This window comes from Erithacus rubecula (genome assembly GCF_903797595.1).
Source record: "Erithacus rubecula genome assembly, chromosome: 2".
Classification (NCBI taxonomy): domain Eukaryota; kingdom Metazoa; phylum Chordata; class Aves; order Passeriformes; family Muscicapidae; genus Erithacus; species Erithacus rubecula.
In genome coordinates this window covers 25761776-25786587 of record NC_136685.1, presented here as the reverse complement: position 1 = coordinate 25786587, position 24812 = coordinate 25761776, and the positions used below count along the sequence as shown (strand labels likewise).

General features: G+C 33.8%; 1 protein-coding gene across 1 annotated transcript in view; it reads left to right on the top strand.

Moving 5' to 3' along the window:
* The window catches only part of EYS (eyes shut homolog), a gene marked incomplete at its 5' end in the record, with an annotated part of 591920 nt that overhangs the window by 63845 nt on the left and 503263 nt on the right, over positions 1–24812 (top strand). The window contains one exon of the mRNA XM_079298292.1: positions 21604–21726. Coding sequence (XP_079154418.1) covers positions 21604–21726 — 123 coding nt within the window. The remainder of the gene's footprint in view (positions 1–21603; positions 21727–24812) is intronic.

Sequence of the window (24812 nt, the reverse complement as noted above, 5' to 3'; positions counted from 1 at the left end):
CCAGTGCCAGCCAGCTTCCCCTCAGCATCCTCTTCTGTCTAGGCTGGAAGTGCTGTTTTCCTGGAGAACCATCTAGCTGGCACTCACAAGCCAGCTGGCACTGGAATCATCAGACAGAGTCATTTTGTCAGTTTACTTGGATGGATGATAAAAACAGATATGTAAAAAACCTTCTGGATTGCTTTCTAGTTTTATATGCTTCAGGTTAGAAACTCTTCTCAGTTATTTAAACTCTTCAGATGGTTGGACCTTACTGCTTTTTGTCTTTGTTTAATGTATTTATTCTGGTCATCTCAAACTGCTTTTCACTTAGACATAATAATAGACTAAAATTACTAATCAGCGTAACTGGAATGATGTCCGCTAATCACAGTAAAATATGTGGTAACACATGCTATTTATTTGTGGATATTCATGGAATCAGACTAAGATTAATATATCTGTCTTTATAAAACATGTTACCAAATAGCAACAATCCTAATTTAATAGCTGTTCTGATAAGACTGAGGACTCAGTTCCCTAAATCCAACAATGCAATCCATCACATTGGTGTGTGACTGGAACAAAGTACAGAGGGTGAGTTGCTTTGTAGATATAATTACCTACAAATCTAACTATAATTACCCATCTATAATTTTCTCAAACTGTATAGTGTCATAGCAAGAAAAAATTATTAATATTCTTTCTATAAAGACTTCAAGGTCTTTAAGCATTTAAAATTTAAAGTTCTACTTTGCTATAGCTTCCATCTCCTTCTGTCTATACTCTGATTTTTGCCATAATAAATAAAGTAAAAGGAACATTAAAAGCTAACTTAGAAATGGAAAGGGAGTTAACATGTGACAGATCTGACAGGAGAAATTGCTATATCCAGAACAGGTAACTTAAAATATGTTGACTGTAAATATTTTAGTAGAAGCAGTAAGGCTCTATTATAAAGCAATGTACAAAAATATATGCCATAAGAGTCCTTACAAATTTTCAGAAAACCCAGTTATGCTACTCATTTGCAAAATAAAAAGTAAAAATGAAGGAAGATAATCATACTGTAGCTAACCAAAGTTAAGCAAGGATATAGATAGACATAGGTAGAAGAGAAAACACTGTAGAATAAAGCTGTGACAATCCTGTAAATAAGAAAATTACATACAGGTCAATGAACTGAATAAAGCTGTCTTCAGTCTTTGCTTCCATAATATCTACATTTTTAGACATTTTTTTCTGGCCATGCAATGGTTTTATTCATCTGGTTCAGCTATGCTACACACTCTGTAATGCTTACAAGCTGTAAAATCTTTAAAAAATCTGTACAGAATGCACTCCTTGTTTAATAGGTCTATAGCCATAGCAACAAAACATATGTCCTACCTTTCTTGTTTTCTTCGAATAAAAATCCAGTTGTTGCACATTATATACACCTATGTGTTTAATCTATTGATAAATACTGTTTTTTGCTGGGCAATGTTTATATTTGCACTTGCATAAAGCTGTGATCCACCTCTAGTCCAGAGCCCAGCTGCAAATGGCTGGGTATTGAATACTGCATTTCTGTAAACTCTGACATGGAGACCAATATTTGAGTCATTTCTCATTCATCTTCGGTTACAGAAATTGCAAACTGATTTTGCTTCCTCTCTTATGTTTATGTATCTTGCAGAGATATTCAGCTGCAACATTTTCATTTGTGGTTAATGAGCTGCAGTGCAACCTACTGGCTTTCAGATTCCTCTTTTCTCTCTGAAGCTGTTGTACTGCATTTCTCATTTCATTTCTCATTTATAAAAACAAGAACTAACGCCATCAAAGCTATGAATAATGTCAGCAAAGCTTGGATGGGGTTTTCAAATCTTCTCAAGATATGAGAAATTAGGTTTGGTTTTTTGTGTGCCTCTTTCCATTTCCTTTGTCTGTCTTATCTGTGTGGGTCTAAACTATTAGAACTGCCATATTTCTGTGGGCCATCTGCACATAAAGGACTATAGAATAATAGAATAGCTTGGGTTAGAAGGAATCTTAAAGACCATTTAATTCCAACCCCCTGCCATGGCCGGGACACCTTCCACTGCTCTATGTTGCTCAGTGCCCCATCCAACCTGGCCTTGAACACTGCCAGGTATGGGACATACACAACTTCTCTTGGCAACCTCCTCCAGTGCCCCACCACCCTCACAGTAAAGAATTTCTTCCTAATATATCACTTTCATTTAGGGAAATAAATCTAAACATCTCAACAAACTGGAATTGGCATCATGATTAACTAACAATGTAAAAACAACATTGTAAGAGAAAGAAAGGTTAAATATGCATAAAATCTAAAAATCTCTCATCAACAAGACACTTTCTTTGGATAGGAAAACTGCCTGGTGGAATTTTCAAAATACCTCCTTGGTTTTGGTAGTTATTAAAAAAAATAGCAGAAATACAAGACATGGTGTAAAACTAAATTAAAAAAAGAAAAAAAGTAGTCATACAATCTTGAGAGATAATGTATTTTGAGTAGAACTTTGTGAAAAGTATTTCACATAATTATTGTAACACCAAGATATTAAATAAAAATATCTAAAAATTAAGGCATTAAATGGCTAAACTCCAACAGTATAGACATTTCAGTTCAGTTCTAGACCAGTTCTAGACTCACAAGAAAAATGTATATAGACTAGATGAAAGTAAATACAGTCTAGTGGCAGTGTAGTTATCTCTGCAATCCAGAGATATAAATGTGTTAAACAAAAGTTTAAAGAAATAGTGCTGGTCAATTTTCACATATAATGAATTATGTAATTATGTAAATTAGTAATAATGACAAGAATCAAAAATATCAGAACACATTAATTACTGAATTTTAAAGTATGTTTTAACTTTAAATGAGTCTGCCATAGCAAGATGCTTCAGCCATTATTTGACTTCATAAAGCATTCAGCAACTGTTTCTACAAACAGAAAAACAAAAAAAGGTGGAGGCATTTGAGGTTGAATCAGATTGGGCACAAACTCAATAATCTAGATTTTCTGGTAATCTCAGAGAGAAGCTTATTGGATAAATTCTACAGATGTATACTGAAGTAATTCACTTATAGATCTTATAAGCAGGCATGTGCTAAAATGCTATAGCATTCTAAATTAATTCCACTTATAAAGTTTATATAAACCTTTTGACCTGTTTTTACCATACACTTTTAATATAGAGCTGTAGAGACCGAGGACACAGATGTCTCTCACCTCTTTTCAGTAATGTCAAATGCCAGCAAATTGCTATAATGCCTATGCTATAGCTTTATGCCCCACTTTGAACCTGAATGAATATTAGATGAGGAGAAATGGTGAACTGATTATGGTGTCCAGCATGAGGATGGAGCAAATCCCACACAGTTTGAGCAAGGTTGAAAGAACCAGCTCCTGCCCCAGAGCACTGCTGCTGATCTTTGTCTTGCTCTTCTGTACAGTCTTACAGGACATCCTCCCTTCCAGTCTGCAGGGCCACTTAGGGATTTCTGGCTCCATTTCTGAGTGACATACTGTGTCTCTTCCGAAGTCTGAGGCACTGTGGTGCTGCCTCACTGAACATGAGAAGCCCCATAAACACCCTCTAAGGGCACCAAAATCTGCATTTCTAGTGGGCAACCTACCCACTCATCCACTGACAGCCCCTTCCAGAACACAGCATACAAAATCTCCCACTTGAAATGTAATAAATCAGTTCAGTTGTGGAGAATATTCTTTGGTTTACCCTGGGGTTGGCCTGCTTGAAAGATGACTATGGGAGAAATAATTTGTTGGGTTTTTTTTTTAAATAAAACCTGCTACTCAGCTACATTCCTCTTAGGCCATGTGATTTATTTTACACTTGAGCTGGTGTTCTTGCTCCAAAATGAAAACTTTAAGCTCACAATTGAGTTCTTCTTTTGAAAGATTTATGCAATTTTTTTCATTCTGTTGACTATGAATTTCTGCATAAAGGTGAATTCTATGCCATGGCAATAGTGTCCAAGTCCAGTAGAAATTTTAATCACCCAAGTGACTCTAATTATATAAATGCCCCCTCTAAAATCAATACCATTCCTCACACACCTAAATTGTACCCCTACTTAAGTGCTTTCTTGGATTCAGGCCCAAAATACTATCATTAGAAAATGTGTCTCTTTGTATTTCAGAGAAATGTAACAATAAAGGTGTATTTGTGTAAAATGTTCACATCTCAGATGCATGCTCATTTTTATAAGGTCAGGTTGAGACAATGGATCACATTAGTAAAAATTATAAACAAAGAAAGTATAATCTAATACATCTATTGATTCCCTTTAAATAGATGGAGAAACATGTTTTCATTACAAATATGGACATTTAAAATTAATTTTTATACATAGTCTCATATGAATTAGGATTAATTATGATGGAATTTTATGCAGATTTCATTTAAACCTGAAGAAAACTATACAGCTTATTGTTACTGCCACTTTTTTGAGTCCTAGCAAAAACTGCTGCTTGGCTGGAAGGCAGAACAACAAATTTGCATCTTAAAAATAAACAGCTAAAAGTAAACAGAATCATTAATGATCAAAAGCTTTTCTGGCTACTGGAATGGGCAAAAAATACACATGATAAGAAGTTTGCTGCTAGAGGCTGTCTTTTTCATCTCTGCTTTGAGTGCAATATTTCAAATTGTTCAAATTAGATTGACTGAGGTACTTAAGATTGTCTTTGCAGGAAAAAATTCTGAACACTTGAAGTCTTCCCAAATAATTCTAAAAATACCAACCAGAGCACTGGGTTAGAGGGTTTCTATAATTGTCTCACTAGTACCTTCCATTTCACATTTAACCTCTGTCTCTTCATACATTGACATCCTACATACAACATGACTTTTTTTATGCATAAGCTCTTTGTAGGCATCTCTGAACTATGTTTTAAACCTTACCTACAAGTGTGGCCTACTTTCTTAGTTTTAACATTTGATTTTGGAACCATTTCTTCACATTCTGCTCTTACAAATCCATGACATTTTGTGACCTGTATGTCTATATTTAATACTCTTCCAGCCTACTTCCAAGTTCAAATTTTGTTAATGACTACTTATTTTTTATTTTTAAAAAACAAAATACCATCAGACCAAGAAAAATCTTCTTTTATATCTGCATAAACTTCTGGTGTGCAAAGATCCTGCAGTCAAAATAATTTGTGTCTCAGTAAACTGATTTTAGTTTCTATATATCTTGGGACCCCTTACTCTGGATGGTATTGAAGTATTTTCCAGAATATTTTATGATCCCCAGGTTAAAGAAAAAAACAAAAAAAAACCCCCCCAAAAAAAAAACCAAAAAAACCAACCCTAAAAACAAAAACAAAAAGCCAAATATATTTGTGCTGGAGAACTCCCTGTCTGTTACAGGGGTGTTGGAATCAAGGTCCCTTGCAACACTAATAATTATGATTCTATGATGGTTTTGTGTCACACTTTCTCTTAACTTGTACTTGTGATGATGCCGGAAATGTCAATTTTATTTGATATTGTTATTTGTCTAAAATAATGACAATTTCTTTCAATTATGTTACTGTCCTTCAATTTATCTCTAAATTCTCTCCAAATCTTGCTCTAATAGTTTTCTGGAAATACTGCCAAGGCAACAAATATCAATTTCTATGAGTCGTCTTATTGGGGCTTTTAATATAGCACTAAAATGTATATCCCTTCCCTTCAAACTTCTAAAGATTTTGTGTTATTCTGTGTTTTATTATCATAAGTATTAATTATCAGTGATGACTCAGGTAATTTTTTTCATAACCTTGAATAAGGATTCCATGTCTTCCTGGGCTATAATGGGTAGCAAATTCAATACTTGTAATTTAGTGTTATCTGTTAACACTAAGGAAATAGTCAATATTTCATGATTACTGTATAAATAGGACTAATTCCTAAGCTAAAATTAAAAATTGGTCTTGCCTCTTAAGTTTCATTTTATTTTTATTTCTTTTATTTTTAACAAATGTTTTAAAAATTATAAGGAAAAATAAGTTTCCATGTATTTAAGATAATTTTGTAGCATGTCCATATCTAAAGCATTTTTTGTTTTTCAGTATTCTATTATTTTCACTAAGCTATAATATTATTACTAATTTTATATTAATCTTAGTTGTACGTCTTTGTAATTTAACTTAGATGAATTAAAAGTGATCTATTAGTCAATTCCAAAGTAAAAGATTTTTAACATTATTCCTTGTATTTTTAGTGTCACAGGTAATACTATTTTGCTTATGGTCTTAAGACATGACATTATGTGGAAGGATGACCTTCAGTACTTCTAGTAAACTGAGGTATCCTCTGCTATAAACATCTGATGAGGAAAGATTATGCTGAGATTTTAACAGACTGACAACATCTTATCTTATAGCTGCACACATGCTTCTTGAAAGCAGAAAAGGCAATTTACCCTCCACTGTGGCTATTTATTAGTTTTTTAATTGTCTTGGACTACTTCTGTACAAGAAACCATTAAACTATTGCAGAAAAGAAAGAATGTGCACGGTGGGTGAGAGCATCTGTGTTGATAATTTCTAAGCAAATAAATGTCACCTATTAGAACACGGTTTTGAACACCTGTTCAAGAACAGTTTAAGCTAATATTAAATTCTTGGTCAGTTACTGTTTAGGAAATTGTTGATAGAATGGATTACTGAGAAGAACAAAGCAGCAGTTCCTAGTCACAACTGCTCTCAGGTTTGTGGTAGGAATACTTAGAAATGGACATCTAGATTTGATTCCCTAGAAATAAACTTTGTCTTTGAATGAAAAAATACTGCTTTGACATGACAATGTCACAGATGGAGTGGTTTCACTCATAAAAGAGAAGTAACAATATGTTCATTGATATAAAGCAGTAATTTGACCAAGTTTGACAGTAAATGACAGTGGTTTAACAAGATTCAGTGGTAAAGGTATGCTTGATAGTTTATTTTGTATATAATAAAGTCAGACAAAATTATCAGGGAGATATTCCCTTTGATTCAGGAAGGACACCCTTGAATTCTAAAAGTCTTCTCAAAGAGGAGCTTGGGAGCAGCTGATTCTCTACTTGTCTAAAATTTGTTCAATGTTTATGTCTAAAGGTTTATAGGTGCACAATCAATCAATTATATCAGCTAAAATTTCAAATTTTAGCATGATATAAATCACTTACCAAGCAAGGAGTGTCTCAAACTCAAGGAGTAACCTTGAGAGGTGACCCTGTTAAGGAGAACATCCTGCTCTGTAGTCATTGTCATGCAAGAGAGCTCAACTCTTTATAGTAGAAGATAATTTAATTATAGCCATATCTGCATGCTGACCACAGAAGTTAATTTCAATCACACTTGGCTTGAGCCAGATCTTGATCAGCACTATTTTTGGGTAACCAGGGGGGTCCCAGATTAGCTCTTGGCTATGGTGTTATTATCTGTCTCCCTCAAACACACTGTGAGTCTGGTGTACCCATCACAACTGCTCCTGGTGGTTGTCACTTAAGCAGAGTTATGGGAAATAAAAGTCAGGTTTTGGGACAGCACATTGTCACCCACAAAAAAAGTTATTAAATATATGTCTGAAAAGTAGTTTGAAGTACACCTTCTTTGAATAAAAATAAAATTAGGAATCAGAAATATAAACTTTATGCCTGAACCAATGCTCATGGAAATCAGCAAAAGGGATGAATGTGGGGGATTTGGTTTAAGTCCTTGTAAAAATAAAGCTAAATTCTTACATCCTGTTAGGCTATGGAAGTACAAAGGAACTGAAGCAGATCTGAGGATCTCAAACAATGTTTTTCTACTTTATATGTATAAAATAAATTATCTGCTGGCAGATGTCTTGTATTTCCTTTTGGATGGGCTAGTTGAGGTCTGACACAACCTCAGATTTTATTTGCTTTATTAATGTCTCATTTATTTTCAAATACACCATAGTGATAATTCTCAAAATAATTTTTTTAAAAAGCATGTGGATAATAGACACTAGCTCTATCTTTGCTAGCTAATCCTTGCTATTTTCTATGGTCTTAATGCTACATCTAACCATGTGAATTTACTTTATCAAAAATATTTCAATGAAATCTTAACTTCTCATTTTTCTGTCTTCTGGGTAGTAATTTCCAAAGCACCTTAAGGTCATAAGTGCCTGATTTCCATTGACTGCTAATTGCAGTCAAACATCTAATTTCCCTCTCACAAAGTAGATGGGGAACAACTACCAGATTTTACTGAAAGAAACATCACAGGTCACATATCTAAATACTTTAATTTATTAATTGTATTTAAGATTACTTCTGCATCAGGTTCTTTTATAAACATTAAATATGTTTAGTCTTTATCTGTAGCACACACCATGTTATCTAATAAATTATCTGTTGTTGCTATATCTAAGATTTTAGCCAGCCTATTGACCTTTAAATTCTGCTGTCCTACCTTCCCCCTGCAATTTATTATTTTATCATGGATCCTAATTTTATGACAGTGTACTAAAAATATTTCTGAAGGAAATATGAAGAAAATGTAAACTTTTCCAAAAGAAGCATTTTTTTCACAGTCAGAAGCTTTCAGGAGTGGGAAAAGACTGAGTCAATGACTTGAGTAGTTCCTGACAGTTATGAGTTTCTGTGACTTAGGATGCTTCTGAAATGATCTGATTCCCACAACATTTCCATGAAGAAATACCTACTGTGTTTCTAAGATCTGTTATGAGCTTCAACCTACTTTTAATTTTTAAATTGAGGTATATTATTAGTGTGATCATTTTCAAAACTTGTATAGGTTATATTACATCTTTAAGCAACTTAGAGGAATCCATGTTCAGTTTCCATGGGCCAAAATTGGTTACAATTCAAATATGTTTTTGTTTGCATTATGGACTCACTTTATTTTTTAAAAAAATCAACTGGAATGCTAAACTTAAAGTGAAAGTTAGTTGTACAATGTGTGTGGACCACAATATGCTGAGTTTCATCTGTCACATCCAAAATCTATATTAGCATTCAACTGATCTTTTTCTCTCTGGTACTCCACCAGAGAGCTATTTATTTTGCTTTCCTTCTTAATTTACTATGTCATGCTTTCCCACTAGGTGGTTTCAATAATAAAATATAACAGATATTGGAAAATGAAATTAAATTTAACTTTCAAAGGACGTCCCTCCAAAGCCTGAATGAGTCACATTGTTTAGGATACCTGTGGGATATCATTAGATGTGTTTTAAGTGATTGTATTTTAGGACAATGCTTGTTTGATGTTTTTACCAGCATAAGCCTAACTTTTAAAATTAAAATTTTCTAACTACATAGCTAAGAAAACACAGAACTATTGACTTTTCAAACTCCATTGCTTTCTGCCATATTCCCTTACCTGTTGTGGAAACAAGAATCCTTGTGGACAATGTCAGAAAGTTACTTCGTTACCTAAAACAAGAGATATGAAACAATGCTAAATGAGGTTTTCATGCTGTGTAAACTCATCTTGAACAGACAGACTTCCTACCATCTTCTTCATTTTTGTTCAGTAAATAAGGACATTTAGGCCTGTATTTCACTAGAGAGAAGACAGCAGAAAAAAAAAAGACGAAATATGGATTATGCAAAGAGGTGGAATTTAAAATGAACTCTAGAAAACAGAAAAGGACAGACGAATGATCAAGAAAATTCACAATTTTGAAGTAGCATGAAGAACATTTTAAATTGAAAGTCATATAAAAATATGTCTATTAATAAATTAACTATCTTTAATGCTGACTAAACATATTTAGAATAATTCAGGCTTTTATGAGAAAAACTAAAATAGTCTTTAAGTAAGAAATTAATGGTTCTTTAAAGAAAATCACTTATGACAAAGGGCACATAATGAGATATTAGAAGATAGCTAGATAGATAGATATACCTGAAAGAGCAAGATTAAAATTACTTTATTTAAAGAACTTCAAGATGAATATGTTTAAGAATAACTGGATAGGAGAGAGAAAATGGAAATTTGAGTAAATGGGGAGTATGTACTCTATTTACACAATAAATTGTTTTCTAGTTATGTCTGCATATTTTGTTTGCATATTTGATCTGCACTAACCAAATTTCTGTTGTGGGTAAATTTGCGAAGAAGCGTCTTGACTCAGCCTAAAACCAGAATTTTTACACTTAGTAGAGATTAAGTTAAGGTAATTCTAATAATTTATTTTATATCCAGTTCTCTTGCACTACATGAAAATAAAATCTTTGGGGTTAGGTAGCTTTATTTACACTGAAAAAAAGGGCTTGATTTTCAGTTGCTATATATCATTAGCTCATGCTGGATCGTCATTGTCATGCAGTACAAATTTGAATGACTTCTTTTTTTTCCTCATCATAATTTCACACTGTAGTGCCAGAATGATAGACTCATAATGGGCTCCCTATAGACACACACAGAAATCATTTTGTCATGGTTATCTCACCTTGTAACAGCACCGAAAGCGGCTGGTCTCCATGGTCTTGCATTAAACTGTCACATTATTGTTAAAATCCTCTGTTTCAGGAAATGGTGACACTACATCTTGAATGCTGTGAAAAATAATGACTTCATTGCCCATACTCAGTGGCTCTGTAAAACCAGATTACTCATTTATTTATATGGGAGGGGAAAACATTTTTCAATAGTAAGAAATCATAGCAATTAAACATTTTCTTCACTAGTTTAGCTGTCTCAAATTGATTGTACCAACATTTTTCCAGCCCAGCCCAGTAATACATTTTGAAGCAATGTGATTTTTTTTTTCCATTTGTACTTTGGTTTGTCCTGATTTTCAAGCCATTTTAAATATATGAGAAACAGGATTTTTTTACTTATGATTATTAAATTTCTCATGTTAAATAGGGCTCAGCTACTTCCCTCAGAGATACTAACTTGATTTTAAAAAATTTTTTGGATATTCATTTTCCAGTGTTTTTCTTTTCTGTTTTTATCCTGACCATAGCTGCACACCAGTTCACTGAAATCCTAGATGGGAGTGAAATTTTTTATCCTGCTTCTGTAAGAGAAAAAATTACACTGATTCAAATTGTTTGGCTCTAAGGTCAAATCTTTTTTTATTTAATAAAAGCTCCCATTTTAATCATGCAATTAGAAAGCAGCATCTTTCTGTACAAGAAAGGTATGATAATGAGCTGGACTATCTTTGAGTACTTAGCAAACAAAATATATTAAGGACACATCTAAGAGTGCTAAAGATAAGTGTATTATATATTGTGCTCCTTTTTCATTGGAATTAAAGCAACACCCTCTGTCAAGGAAAGCCACATTTTTTGAGCCTATTCAAAATTACATTTGGTGCAAATCCAGCCATGATCATGGGCAACAATGCAAACGACTGTCCCCAAAGAGTCTGGATAATGGGATGTATCTAAGAACAAAGCAGATGAGAGCTCTTACTGTAGTTGATTATCCCTCTTACACCCTTTCAGTGCCATGGTTTGTTTTTGTGGGAAGATGAGGCAGAAAGGCACGCTGCTCAGCCATCAGTCTTGAGCATTACCAACCACATTCCCTGTGCATAATCTGGCTTTTTCCCCCCCCCACAACACACCTCTCTGATCTCTAAGCTCCTGCCACACTTCCAGGATCTTTCTTCCAGCCAAGATCTTCAAACTCTTTCTCATCAGCCCTTTTCTCTATAACACCACTTCTTGTTTGCAGGAGTGCTCTTGCTCAGGACCAGCTCTCTCAGCCTAACCAAGAAAGCTTGGACTGCCCTCCCTTCCCAGCTCTCTCAGCCTAACCCTATTATTAAATGGATGATGCTCTCATGGCATCACAACTGGAAGATTCAAGACATGTACCTTTTATTTGGCCATGGTGTTATCAAAGTTTACAATAAGGCCACACAATGAGTGCAGCTAGGAAGCTGCAGATTTCTGCTTAAGTGTGCTACCCACACCCAAATCCCAAATTATCTACTCCCTGCTAGCAGTTATGGTTTAGGCTTTTATTTTTTTTTTTTTTTTTCTCTTAGATAGTCACACTAAGGATTTCTATTTTGTTGAATGGTTACCAAATTTCAGGGATGTCAATTCAACCAGTTTCACTGGGATTTATACTCAGCAACTTTACCTCATAAATTATGGAAAGTTATGGAGCTTCCATTACTTCTTTACATGGTAGAATTAATGCAGAATTTGCCAGTAAGAGGCAAAAATTAACACTCAACTTAGTTCAAAAGCTACATGCTATGAACTATTTTTCATTTAGATTTTAGGGTAATCTTCAGATGATCTGTAAACTTTTGTTTGGATTCTTACTAGTATAAAATTTTGTCCTGAATAGTTTGCTTTTAAAGAGAGATAATTTAAATAGACTTAGGAATCTAAATATGTGTGAATTCATTAATGGACTGTTGAATTAGTTAAAAGAAATTAACAATGCTCCATGTCCCCTAAGATACTTATCAAATGACATCCATGTTGTGCATCTGCTGGGCAATGAGAATGTCACAGTTTCTTGCAGGAGAATTTTAGCCTCTTTGACAGAAATGTGCCCAACTGGTTATTAGAGTCCAGATGTACTATTATTTCCAACACCATTTTTGCATTCTATTTCTTCTACAATGAATTGGTAAAGAATATTTTATATTGATGTCAATTTAAAATATTTTAGAAAAATAGAGTAAGATACCTATAAACAAAACAAAACAAAAAAAAAAAAAAAAAAAAAAAAAAAAAAAAAAAAAAAAAAAACAACAGACCACCACCAACAAGAAAGGAAAGCAGATACCCAAATCATATATTTTCTTTATATTTGAGTTGTAAATCTTGCTGTTCTTTTCACTTCAGATGTAAGTCCTGAAAATCACAAATGTAAGCAGACTTTCTTCAGGCCTACAGACACAAATGAAACAGTAGTTGTCCCTGTGCTACCTGTGGCAACAAGTATGTTTACCATCTATCTTGGAAAAGAGCTCTTTGTCCTTTCATGGAAGCTTTTTATGTGGGAGGTATCAAGATGCTGATCCTATGCCCTTTGTTTTGATTGGTTTTATAAATTTGTCTGCTATAATGACATTCTCTCAAAAAGACAGATACTAATGCTAAAAGAATAATAAAGGGGAAAAAAACAAGGAAATATTGCTTTTTTTTTTTTTTTTTTTTTTTTTTAAACAGGAATGGAAGAAACCACGCTGACGCTTTTCATCTTTAAACAAAAATTTCATGGGGCATTTCATAGAAAATTAGAATAGATTGAAAGAAAAGCCTGGGAGATCTCCTGCTGTGCATAAGCAAAATCAGAAAACCTCAGCTTGCACAGTTTTTATAAAATCATCCTGTCAGAGGACATGGTTTTCTATTCAGGCCCACTGTATGGTTTGTGGGACGTCTCCCACCCACAAGTCTGTCTTTATTTTCCTCTGCAAGGGCAAGTCATATAGATGTGGGGGGTTTTTTGTTTGTCTGTTTTGTTTTGTTTTAAATAATGGAATACATGTACTCTCTGCTGTTTGTTCTTAATTCCTATTGAAATTTGTTCAGCAGTCTTCAACTAGCTGTCATAAAAGCTTTATCTCCTGTACAAATAATTCTGGCATTTGTACAACATTATTTCAATCTGCCTGTTCTGTCCTTGTTCTGAAGTTGTCTGCTTTTTTTTTTTATACTGCCCTCAGACAACTGAGGGCTCAAAAAATAAAAATATTAGATGAAACCCTATTATAGATTCAGGGTGTTTGGCAGTAGACAAGATAACTAAATTATGGATATCCCCCTTCTCTTCTTAACCCCATGGAGATAGTAATGGCTCAACCTTGATTGGCCAGATGTAAAACAAATCATCTATATGCAGATTTAGAACACTGAAACATCTGGTAGATGAGATTTGTTCTTTAACTCTTCTAGAGTAATCTAGGTCAGTGGAATTTCATAAAATCATAGCAGTTTACTTTTTTGTATCTCTTGCATGACTTTATTATTTCCTGCTCAATACTTGAATGCACCTAGTATGCATATACCCACAAACCATATTGAAAGAGTGATTAAGACTTCAATATCTGGAAAAGTCAGAATTAATGTTGCCAGTGTGATTTCCTGTACTATCTCTATTCCTCTCTCTGTACATGCATTCTAATCTGAATAATTTCTTTTTTGCTTACATTATGTTGTTTCTATATATGTGCTTCAATACTCCCACGTGTCAGTAAATTCCAGAATACTGGGTGTATCTTCTGTCTAGAGGGTTAGTTAAAATGTTAGGTTAAGTGTTAGTAACTACTTTTTCTGTGTTTTTTTTTGGGTTTTTTTTTTTTTTTTTTTTTTTTTTGACTGGATTTTAACAGTTGAGGAGACTTCTTTATTAATAAAAATATTTGGCACAGTGAAACTATAAATGTAATATACAACTATAAATGTAATCTTGATTTTTTGAGAAATTTTTAAAATCACATTCGGGCTAAAAATATGTGTACTTAATACAAGGCTGGCTTGCTATATGAAAATTATTCTGCAAGGAATTTTATATCCCCTCTTTAATTTTAAATGCCATCACAATTCATATATGCAAATTTAAGAAGCTCATGAGAATGATGAGTACTTCTATAACAATCTGAAATGCATGCATTTACTAGTAGAATCTCTCTGTTGGTGTTTTCTACTATGTAAATTAAATTTGTTTGTGATAATATCACTTTATTCCTCTGATACTTATTTTTTAACTCACATTTTCTGGTGATTTTTCCCACTGACAAATTTAACAGAAACACTCATCTCCTTTCAGCCTACATTTTGCTACACCAGACAAACTAGAATTTCTGAATCCTCTGTTCTGTGACAGGCTTTCAATTTCCCAGGTCATTCTACCAACCTGTTTTACAGGCTTTGTTTTTTTTGTTATAGAACCATAGAACAACCCAGGTGGAAAGGGATCTCAGAAGATCACTTTTTCCAACCTTTGATTAGAATGGGAGCCCAGGTGAGAGTGTCTAGCACCCTGTCCAATTTTCTCTTGAAATCCTCCAGTGAACAGTGAGCTTAACATGTCTTTGGAAGGTTGTCCCAATGAAGGTTCTTACTGAAAGGCACTTCTTCTTTACATCTTCTTGAAAAAGCAATGCTTTTCTCTGATGAGATCCTTCCTTTTGTTTTGCCAATATGCATTTGAAATGCAAAATACTGTGACATTTGTTTGCCTAAAATCCAAACAGCTCTGGAGACTGAGCTGCTGTTTGACCTCAGGAAAGATTTTTAATAAAGAAGTGATCTTCTTTTGGAACAAAGACATAAAAAAATGTGATCTCAACAAGAACAGTTCACACATCATTACTTGAGGTGTAGACAGTTCAGTTTCCCAATGCACATTGTTTTTCAATGCATAAACTGTGTGCAAGAGTTTCACATATAATCTACTTCAATAACTGGCTTAACTTGACATTTTAAGATTTGAGACTTTAAAGATTGTAACATAAAATATTTTCCACTTTTATGCTTTCATCCTTTAAAAATGTCTAGGAGTCTTACCACTATATAAAATTATTACTTTGATGTAGAGTGTCTGAATTCAAACTCCTAGATGATCCTAGACCACATTTGTGTTGGTAAAATTTAGCAGAAGCTAACAGAGCCATACAAAAGTTAGACAGATGTTGTTTCATTCCTACAAACTCATGTATTATTAAAAACAAAATTTAACAGCAAAGATTTCTTGCCATTAGTGAATAGGGATTAGATCCAGTTGATTAAGCATCCAGGGATGTTATGTCCCACTTTTCTGATATATTCATAATGCAGATCCCTTTTTCTTTCATTACGGACTTTCTGCTAAGAATGAGAATGCAGAATCATAATTCTCAGGCATCTATAAATATTAGAAACTCATATTTATTCCATATTTCTATTGAAACAATTGATTTTTTTAGATTTGATCCAGAATTTCTAAAATTATTTATGACACACGGAAAGTATTTTTCTTTATATGATTTATTCCTTAATAATAGGTGACTGGAAAGAAGATAGTGTTAAGGCTTTGACATAAGAAATATGTTTATGAGCCAGATAACTGCATATATATTTTAACAGAATATCTACAACCCTATGAAATTTACTCTATTTTTAAAACAATTTCATATATGTAAAAGAGTCCTGCAAACAACGCCACTTTCACAAAATTACTTCCCAGTAAATCTTATTACTTTTCTTGACTGTTTATGTTTTATCTTACATTTATATTACATAAGGAAACTGGCTAGTGCCAGTGGAAATAAAGATCTTATCCTCAATGAAGAGGAAGCCCAAATAAAGAGCTATAAAACCTGAAAGCTGGAAATATTTACTGCAGTGTGTGTGAAAGTAATTATATCCTTAGTAAATAATTATATGTTTTTTCCAGTTTTGACCCCAGAAACTCTAGATTAACCAACAAAAATATCAATATATTTTTACAAAAAATATTCCCATAAAGATTCTCTCAACTGTTTGAAAGGATTTATATATGGGACACATTTGACTGCATGGAAATATTTATTCAGGACTAGATATTGCTCTGATATCCCTTATCATTGGCTAATGGAGAGAGGAGCTGAATGGATGAAGAAACAGAATTTTTTCCTGGTTCATAGAGCACTGTGTTGGCTCTGCCAAAGTCATCTTATGACATCAGAGGGCAGAACACAAAGATTTGGAGCACTTATACAGACATTTATTTACATATTTTCATCTGTATGGAACTGGTTAACTTGTATCATAAAAATGCAGAAATATTTATATTTTAATTGAATATTTTCTTCGATTTTATTGCCTAACAATGTTATTATTTCACAAGCAATTAAGTATGAATACATGGATTATAAGGCAGCTAAAAGCATTCCTCAACCCATCCTTGATTTAAAAATAATACAAATGAAGCTTATTTTCCCTCATGTACTTTCAGCCCATTAACTGAGTTACTTAATATTTGTGAAAGAAGTGTCTTTTGTTGGCATGTTGATCAGCAAGAAATAAACATAATCAAAGCATATTATATTATATTATATTATATTATATTATATTATATTATATTATATTATATTATATTATATTAGTAATTTTACTTCAGCAGAAACAATTTAAGATAAATACAAACTACATTTATATTGTTTTCTGTCGTCAGGATATATTAAAAATGTGATAAGAAGAAATAAAATTCTATCAATGTGTTTTCCTTTCAGCTTTTTCAGAGTAGATAATTCACACAGTATGCACTAAATTCTATTTAAGACAGATTCTAGTTATGCCTTTCATTTCTTCCCTTCCAATCCATAAGTTTACAAAACAGCAATGGAGTAAAATATGCAATGAAAATCTTTACAAATTAGCTTCTGCTACCTGCAGCTATATTTTCCCCTGTGATATTTCCCCTGGCCTGCTAGTCCTGCTAACACAAATTCTCAGAACGTCAGGTGCAATTTCTGGATATTTACATCTCTCCCAAGAAAGGGTAACCTGGTCATGGCTCAGATTTTGTCCTTGTTCACGTGGTAGGATCAAAATACATGGATTTTTTCTGATCCTGAAATGGCAGCAGTAGTTCCTAAAACATTTTAATGTTATCAGTAAGACCTATAGAAATGCAAAGTATTTATTTCAAAAGTGACCTAATATGCTTCCCAATAGCTCCTTTAAGAAGTTCTCTACAAGGTGTTGTTTTTCCAAAATAATTTATGAATAGACATAAATGCTAAAAAATAGAGAACAGCTTGAAAAAGTATTTTTTTCTATGTTTAAGAATGAAGTGCTGTTTTCTGTCCTTCTGTACTTGTTAATTTTCTAGCCTTTTTAAAAAAAAATAACTGAACAAATCTTATTTCATATAGTTAAGTTTCAAATCTGAGTTAGTTTCCAACTAGGTAGATATTTCTTAGTTAAAGGTGTTAGATACTAACATTTGCAAAAGAACATAACTTCTACAAATCAATTCTAACTTGTTAAAACTTAAAAAAAATCATGTGTAAGAGTTAAATTAAAGTAGGTTGTAAGCTATGCCTAACCACTTTTGTTTTGATAAAGGTCATAATGCTCTAAAGCACAGGAAAAAATAATCTGTCCTGCAGTGTTTTAATACAGTCACATGCAAAACAGCTTTTTCTTCTTCTTCTTTATATTTTCTTCTCTGAATTTTATATTTTAATTGTATAAAGTATGAGTTTATTTCATTGGCGTCAGTAATTTTCTAAATCCCCTCCTGTCAAAGTTTCTTTGACATTGAGCATCACCTAAACAAATTAAAATATATAGGTCTTGATTCACATTGTATGCCCTTTAGAATAATTCTCCATTATACTTCAGATTAAATCTTTCACCTTTGGTTGCTATTTATGAAAATCACAATTCATCTTGTCTTCAATTAGCACATGTAACTTAGGGGCAAGTGGGTAACTCTGCCCTGCTTCCTCACAATGAAAGTTAATTTAATTTTTTCTAAACAATTTCTGTCCCAGTGTTCCTCTGCTGTCAGGACCCCCTTGAACTCCCACTGCTGATGCTTTGGCACCTGTACAGTGTCTCAAAGTACCTGTAAGAAATGAAAAAAACTGAGCTACTCTTTCCTTATGCAAGTTTAAGCAGCCCTCATTTTTTTGTTCTAATGATGTGCCCTTTCCTTCCTTTAGAAACAAACCCCACAGTCTCCTGTGCCATAGCTGAGCTGTGCTGAGTTCACATGTCCTGACTTGTGCAGCACATCTTTGCTGTGCCTCATTGTGTTACTACTCTGCATTTTGTCACTCTCCACAGCAATAAAGACAACACAGAATATAATCTAGGTACTCTTCCTCATAGTGATGTGGCAAAATTTTAACAAAGGTATTGAGCAACCTGGTTTAGTGGAAGGTGTCCCTGGTCCTGGCAGAGGGCTTGGAACTAATTAATCTTTATGGTCAGTCCAACCTAAAACATTCTGTGATTACATAAAAAATATACTAGAATTACTCTAATACAAGAAAAACACTTGATAATCTCTACATTGTTTTAATACAGCTATGAATGTCTTCTTGCATTCTAGAAGCATTTCCTAATTGATTCATTGCTTTATTTCATCAATAAAGATACCTATGTAATAGTGAATAAGAAATTAATAAAAATTATTTTTTTGTAAATAAAATATAGAAAATCTGACTTAAATTTTCGTTTTCCAGCTAAATATGGATTATAAGACCTCTGGGTTTTACATAAAGAACACCATTAGAAATACAAGTTTCATGATAATAGTATACATAATGACAAAATGAAAACTTATCTTAATTCATTTTCAGGTTTTTCAGGCCAGTACTGTGAAACAGAAATGAATGAGTGTGATTCAGCTCCCTGCTTGAATGGTGCTGTTTGTCAGAATGATGTCAACAGCTATGATTGCTTTTGCCCTGAAGGTAACTTGTTTAAAATAATTTATTTTTATTATCTTTGACAATTTTCAAAACTGCCTGCAGTTTGCAAAACATCTTCTTGACAGGCTTCAAAGCCATTGCTAAAACTTCTTTTCTATGGAAGTTGATTCCTTTCCAAAGTCATGTTGGCATCTTTGCCCAAAACATGTCCACCAAAACAATCACGATCATTAAGATTGAAGGCAAATTAAGAATGGAGAAAGATAAACTTGTAAATGCTACATTTTCTCAGACAGAACATAATGATTTTAGCAAAGTTTGAAGCAGTGGAGAAAACAATAATGGGGAGTACATTAATTCCATGGAAAATGCCATCAATAATTAACAAAAATATTTTTACCTTCCTTGATAATATGCAGATTTCTGACCGATCATAGCAAGCTACAACGATCATAATGACTTTATTAGGCCATCACTAAAAAAATCTATTAGAACTTTCACAGACAAAAATAATATGATTTTCAGCACCTGTTGTCTGTTTCTTTTAAAATGCACACTGCTTGTTGTTATCAGAACTGTATGGAAAAAATTAGTGATTTCAGTAAAAAATGAGTCAAAGAAATGCCAAAATGTTTTAAAACATTTAAAATTAAAGTTTCTTTCTGAAATACTTTCACAAATGGGTTTATTATGAATATTTTAAAATGGATTTTTGGTTAAAAATAAAGCTAAGGTAATAATTTATAAACTGGTATGTTATATGTTTTAATCATTTTTTATTTTAATCATCAAATTATACTGTTTTCTAAACATGGACTCATGGTAGCTGATTTCAGAGCTGACAATATTTCATGCATGTATGCATTAATGCAGACATTCCAGTAGTGATCAGAAACTGATAATATGAAATGAAATTTCCACACATAATTCTCCTAAGTACAGCCTTTGTCATCAGTTAGTTTAAATTAGAAGTCAAAACAGATATTGGAAGATAGCTGGAAATTAACCTTGGAAAAGATAATTTTGTTGTTTAAGCCTGCTTGACCAGCTTATACAAAAAAAAAAAAAAAACCAAAAAAAACATGGCATCCACATTGCTGATTTTGTGGGTTACTTGTTACCTGTGAGACATGGGTCTGATTAAACTTAAAATGCAAATAAGAACCGTTATTTTATACATTATTAATGAATTAAGGGTAATTCTAGAGTTTTATGACTTAGGGATCAGTAGAAATTGGTTCCCTGGTCAGTTTGAGAAATTACAGGAATATAGTTTGCACTGAGGGTACCAATAGCTTTGCATTAGTCATGGTCTTCCTGCAGCCATGGCCTGTGACAGCACTAATGACACTCATTTGGTAGCATGACCATGAATTAGAATGCACTTACAAGAGCATGAAATGTCAGATATTGGAGAGGAGATTTTACAGCAATTTCAACTGCAAAAAACCACTGTTGGGCCTCTGCGTTTGATAGAAGTTGTTGTGGGGTTGTTTAGTCTGGAGAAAAGGAGGCTCAGGGGAACCTCACTGCTCTCCACAGCTGAAAGGAGGTTTTATTGAAGTGGGCGTCTGTCTCTTCTGCCATGTCTCTGCTGAAAAAATGGCCCTAAATTTTGTCAAGGGAGGCTCAGATTAGATGTTAAGAGCTAAGAAAAAAAATCACTGAAAGAGTGGTTATAATCTGGAATAATTGCCCAGGGAGGCAGTGAAGTCACCATCTCTGGAAGTGTTTCAGAGCTGTGTGACTTTTGGAGATGGTTCAGGGGTGATTGTGGTGATGCTGGATTGTCAGTGGGATTGGATGATCTGGAAAGTCTTTGCAACCTTGATAATTCTGGGGTTCTGTAAAACAAATAAAGGAAAAGTAGAAAATCAGCTATTTGAGAACTGATTTTAAAAGAGATTTTAAGAGTTGATTTTTATTTTGACAGCAGATGTCCAAATCCCGTCTTCACTTCATCTATAACGTTGTCAAAATGGCAGCAGATGCATATATTCTTAAGTCTCTGCTCAACCAAAAGTTGAACTAGATTAATGAACATACTGAATCCTAAAAATGTGCTTTCATTTATTGGCTCCTTTTAAAGTACATTTGACAGAAAAAAATTGCACTTTCCTATTAATGACAGAGCAGAAAAAAACTTTTCGAACAATCTCTCCATAAGGATTCAAGATCATTTTTTACAAGAGTAAATTGAAAACAAGGCACCTAAAGACATTGCTTTAGAAAAATAAAGTACAGATACAGCTGAATAATGCATAGCTCTTTGGTTTTATTTCCAAGGATTTGAAGGCCTGAACTGTGAAATCAACTTTGATGAGTGCACTTATGGCTTTTGTAAAAGCAATTCAACTTGTTTAGACCTGGTTGCAGACTACAGCTGTGCTTGTCCTCCAGGATTCACTGGTAAGATTTCTCTTAAATTGGAAAAGACATGAAATAGTTAAACTATTTATTTTCTTTTGTGAAATTAATTGCACTTTGTTCAGTGGTTTAGCATTATTAAAAATAAAATCAACTCCGGGTTCTGTGTGATTGCTAGTCTGTTTTAATTTCCCTACTAATATGATTAAAAAATGAAAGAATTTTGTGTATGGAAAGCAAAACTGTATTTTGCATGGATGAAAAAATTTCTCAAAAACACTTAGTCCCTGAAACATAGGTGAGCAGATAGCTGGTGCTAATTTTTTTTCAGAAGATTTATCACAGCTATAGTTGATTGAGATGGTAACAAGAACACAATTTTAGTAAAATGGCACTTTGTTCTCTTTAAGAGAGGTGCCATCAGACCCTTATGATAAATTCTTGTAAGTTGCACAATTATTTGTATGTCTAACAGGTTTAAGAAAATAGCTTTTGCATCAGGAAGAGTCCTCAAGGCTCTATTTTTTGCCAGAAGCAGCTAAAGGGATCATAGGGAAATCAATAAAACTGTCTCCAAAATATGCCATCCAAAGAACAATGTCAGGCACTGAACACTGACTTTCAGCTGCTGATTTCAGGGAGGCAAATGGAGCAGCTTTAGTCATGAGTGGTAACAGGAACACAAGCAGTGGCAGTCTATGAAATCATACACTGTTAGTGGATCTTGTAATAAAAAGCCAAACATATTTTTCCAGAGAGCTCAAACTGTGGGGGGACAGTGGAGATTAAAGGAAAAAAAAAAAAGGAAGAGATCTGTTATGGAGAAATGAGAAGTCAAAAAAGCAGTAGAACAGTGAAGGATGAGGAGGCAAAATTAAGTTAGCTCCAATTAGAGCATTTCAGGTTGGTAGTAACACCAGTGACATTCAGTTTAGAAATTCTTCATTCATATTTTGTCAATGGTTGAAAGTAGGAAGATGGGACATAAGGAATCTAAGACAATATACAGAGATTTAGAATCTGTGAAAGTAATGATAGTTGCAATTGCAACCAACATCTGTGAGTTTTCTTGCTTCATGCAAAAATATTCTTATGTTATTCAGCATAAAAAAGCTGAGATGTGATATATTTCCTGTAAGATCTTATTCTTTTTGCTTTGGTAACTGGTTTTGCTGTCATGAGCTTGCATAGTATGTCTATTTTGCATCAATTTTGAAAATAACAGAGATGATTACAAAGTATTTGTTACTATAGATAGAAGTTTAATGCAACCATTTTAAAAGAAGAAGCTTTTAAAACTTTCTCCTGTACTGCTAGAATCAAAATGAAAAATGTCTAACTTTTTGGCAATAGGCTGTTAACAGTTTGAATGGGGTAATGCAGTGAAAGCTGTTCATTTGCAAAAACAGCATCATGTATTGGGATGTGATGGAGTCCACATTGTAGAACCAGAGCTACAAATCAATGTGTGTCACTAAGGAAGCCTTGTGCAGAGTGTGTGTTCCTTAGGAGGAACTCTTTATCCCAAATTCATACTGATATAAACAGTTTGCCGTACCATCCTTGCTCATTCCAAGAAAAGTACGATTCAGGACCTGTGAACAGTAAAAAAGTTACTAGTGATTTATAAGTAGATTTTTATGGATACCTTGAGGCCTATATTGAGGTCATAGAAGTTCACATAACTGCATAATGGGGTCATATGAAAAAAACTCAGTTTTCTCCTGCGTTTCCTATGTGAGAGACTTTCCATCACTAATACACTGTTTATCTCACTTTATATTGGCTTTTTTTCGTGAGACAGGACAGCTCCCACAAAAACAAATAAGCCAGCCTACTGACTGGAATTAGAAGTAGGGATGACAATCCTCCTGATCACACTGAATAGTATCATCTGTGTTCATGCTTTTTGTACAATTAATTCACAGTCAGTCATTGTGGATGTCATTAGGTCTGCTCTTTCCAAGCCTTCCAACAACTGCTTCAGCCTCTCTAGAAAGAGTCTATGGTGCAAAATACTGGATATTTGGCTTCTATCTTCTACAAAAGGCCAACAGTGGCAAAAGAGTGTTCCATGTTCTTCTGAGTTTTAAGATTTATATAAATGGCATTCAAAGATATTGCTATAGTAACAGTGATACACTCAAAAGCTATTTAAGGGTTAAAAGAAACATAAGTGTGTATATATATAAAATTCTTATCCACTCAATTTTTAAGCAATGTAGAGATTCCACCATTAATGTAGAAAAGCACAATAAACAAAGCAGTTAGCTGATAACAATTAGCTCTGATGATGGCACATGTTACAAAGTCCATCAACAGATCTGCTAACATGCTGTCAATCACACCTTGCAGCTTTCTGATGAGACTTGATCAAGAAAGTAGCATTTGAAAATGTCCACTAAATGTATAAGACTGATTTTTGCCTTTTATTTTCTTTTCTACACACTTTTGTTTTCCTATCATATTAAAAGCAATTTCAAAAAAAGTTTATCTTTATCATCTTAGCTGGTCAGGTACAAAATTGTCTTAGGCCTGGTTGTTTGCTTCCTTTCCTGTTTACTGTCTGTGCATGAGAACATCAATTCTGATAGGGATTACATGATTTGTGGACTAAAGCCCTGATGGAAGGGCAGCATTGGACAGGAGAGACACCTTGAATGGCCTAGGATGAATCCCCCTTGAACCAGGCTGTGGGGCTCCACAGGTGATGGATCTTTGTCCTTCCCTGAGAACAGGAAAAGAGGCAGTGCCTGAGTGCAATGGGAGCAGGGCTGGATGGTGGAAGCAACTCTCTCCTGCTGAGGAAAGCCAGCAGGACAGGCACACCCAAAACATCTGGGTGGGTCTTGAGGGAACCCTCTTCCAGCTTCTCCTGCCAGCTGAATTGTTTGTTGCTGAAGGGGTGAGCACCAGAATTATGGCAGCCTTTGGAACTTGCTGCATAGAATTTCCTTAACTCTGTCCAAGACAGGCAAATCCTGAGAAAGACCAGGCAAATACTTTCTCTGCAATCAAAGGTTGCTCTCAAATGCCCTCCTGTGGTAATCTACACACACAGGATTACAGTAATTATCCTGTAGTAAAGAGCTACTGGACAAATGAACATATGGCAGAACTGCTACCTC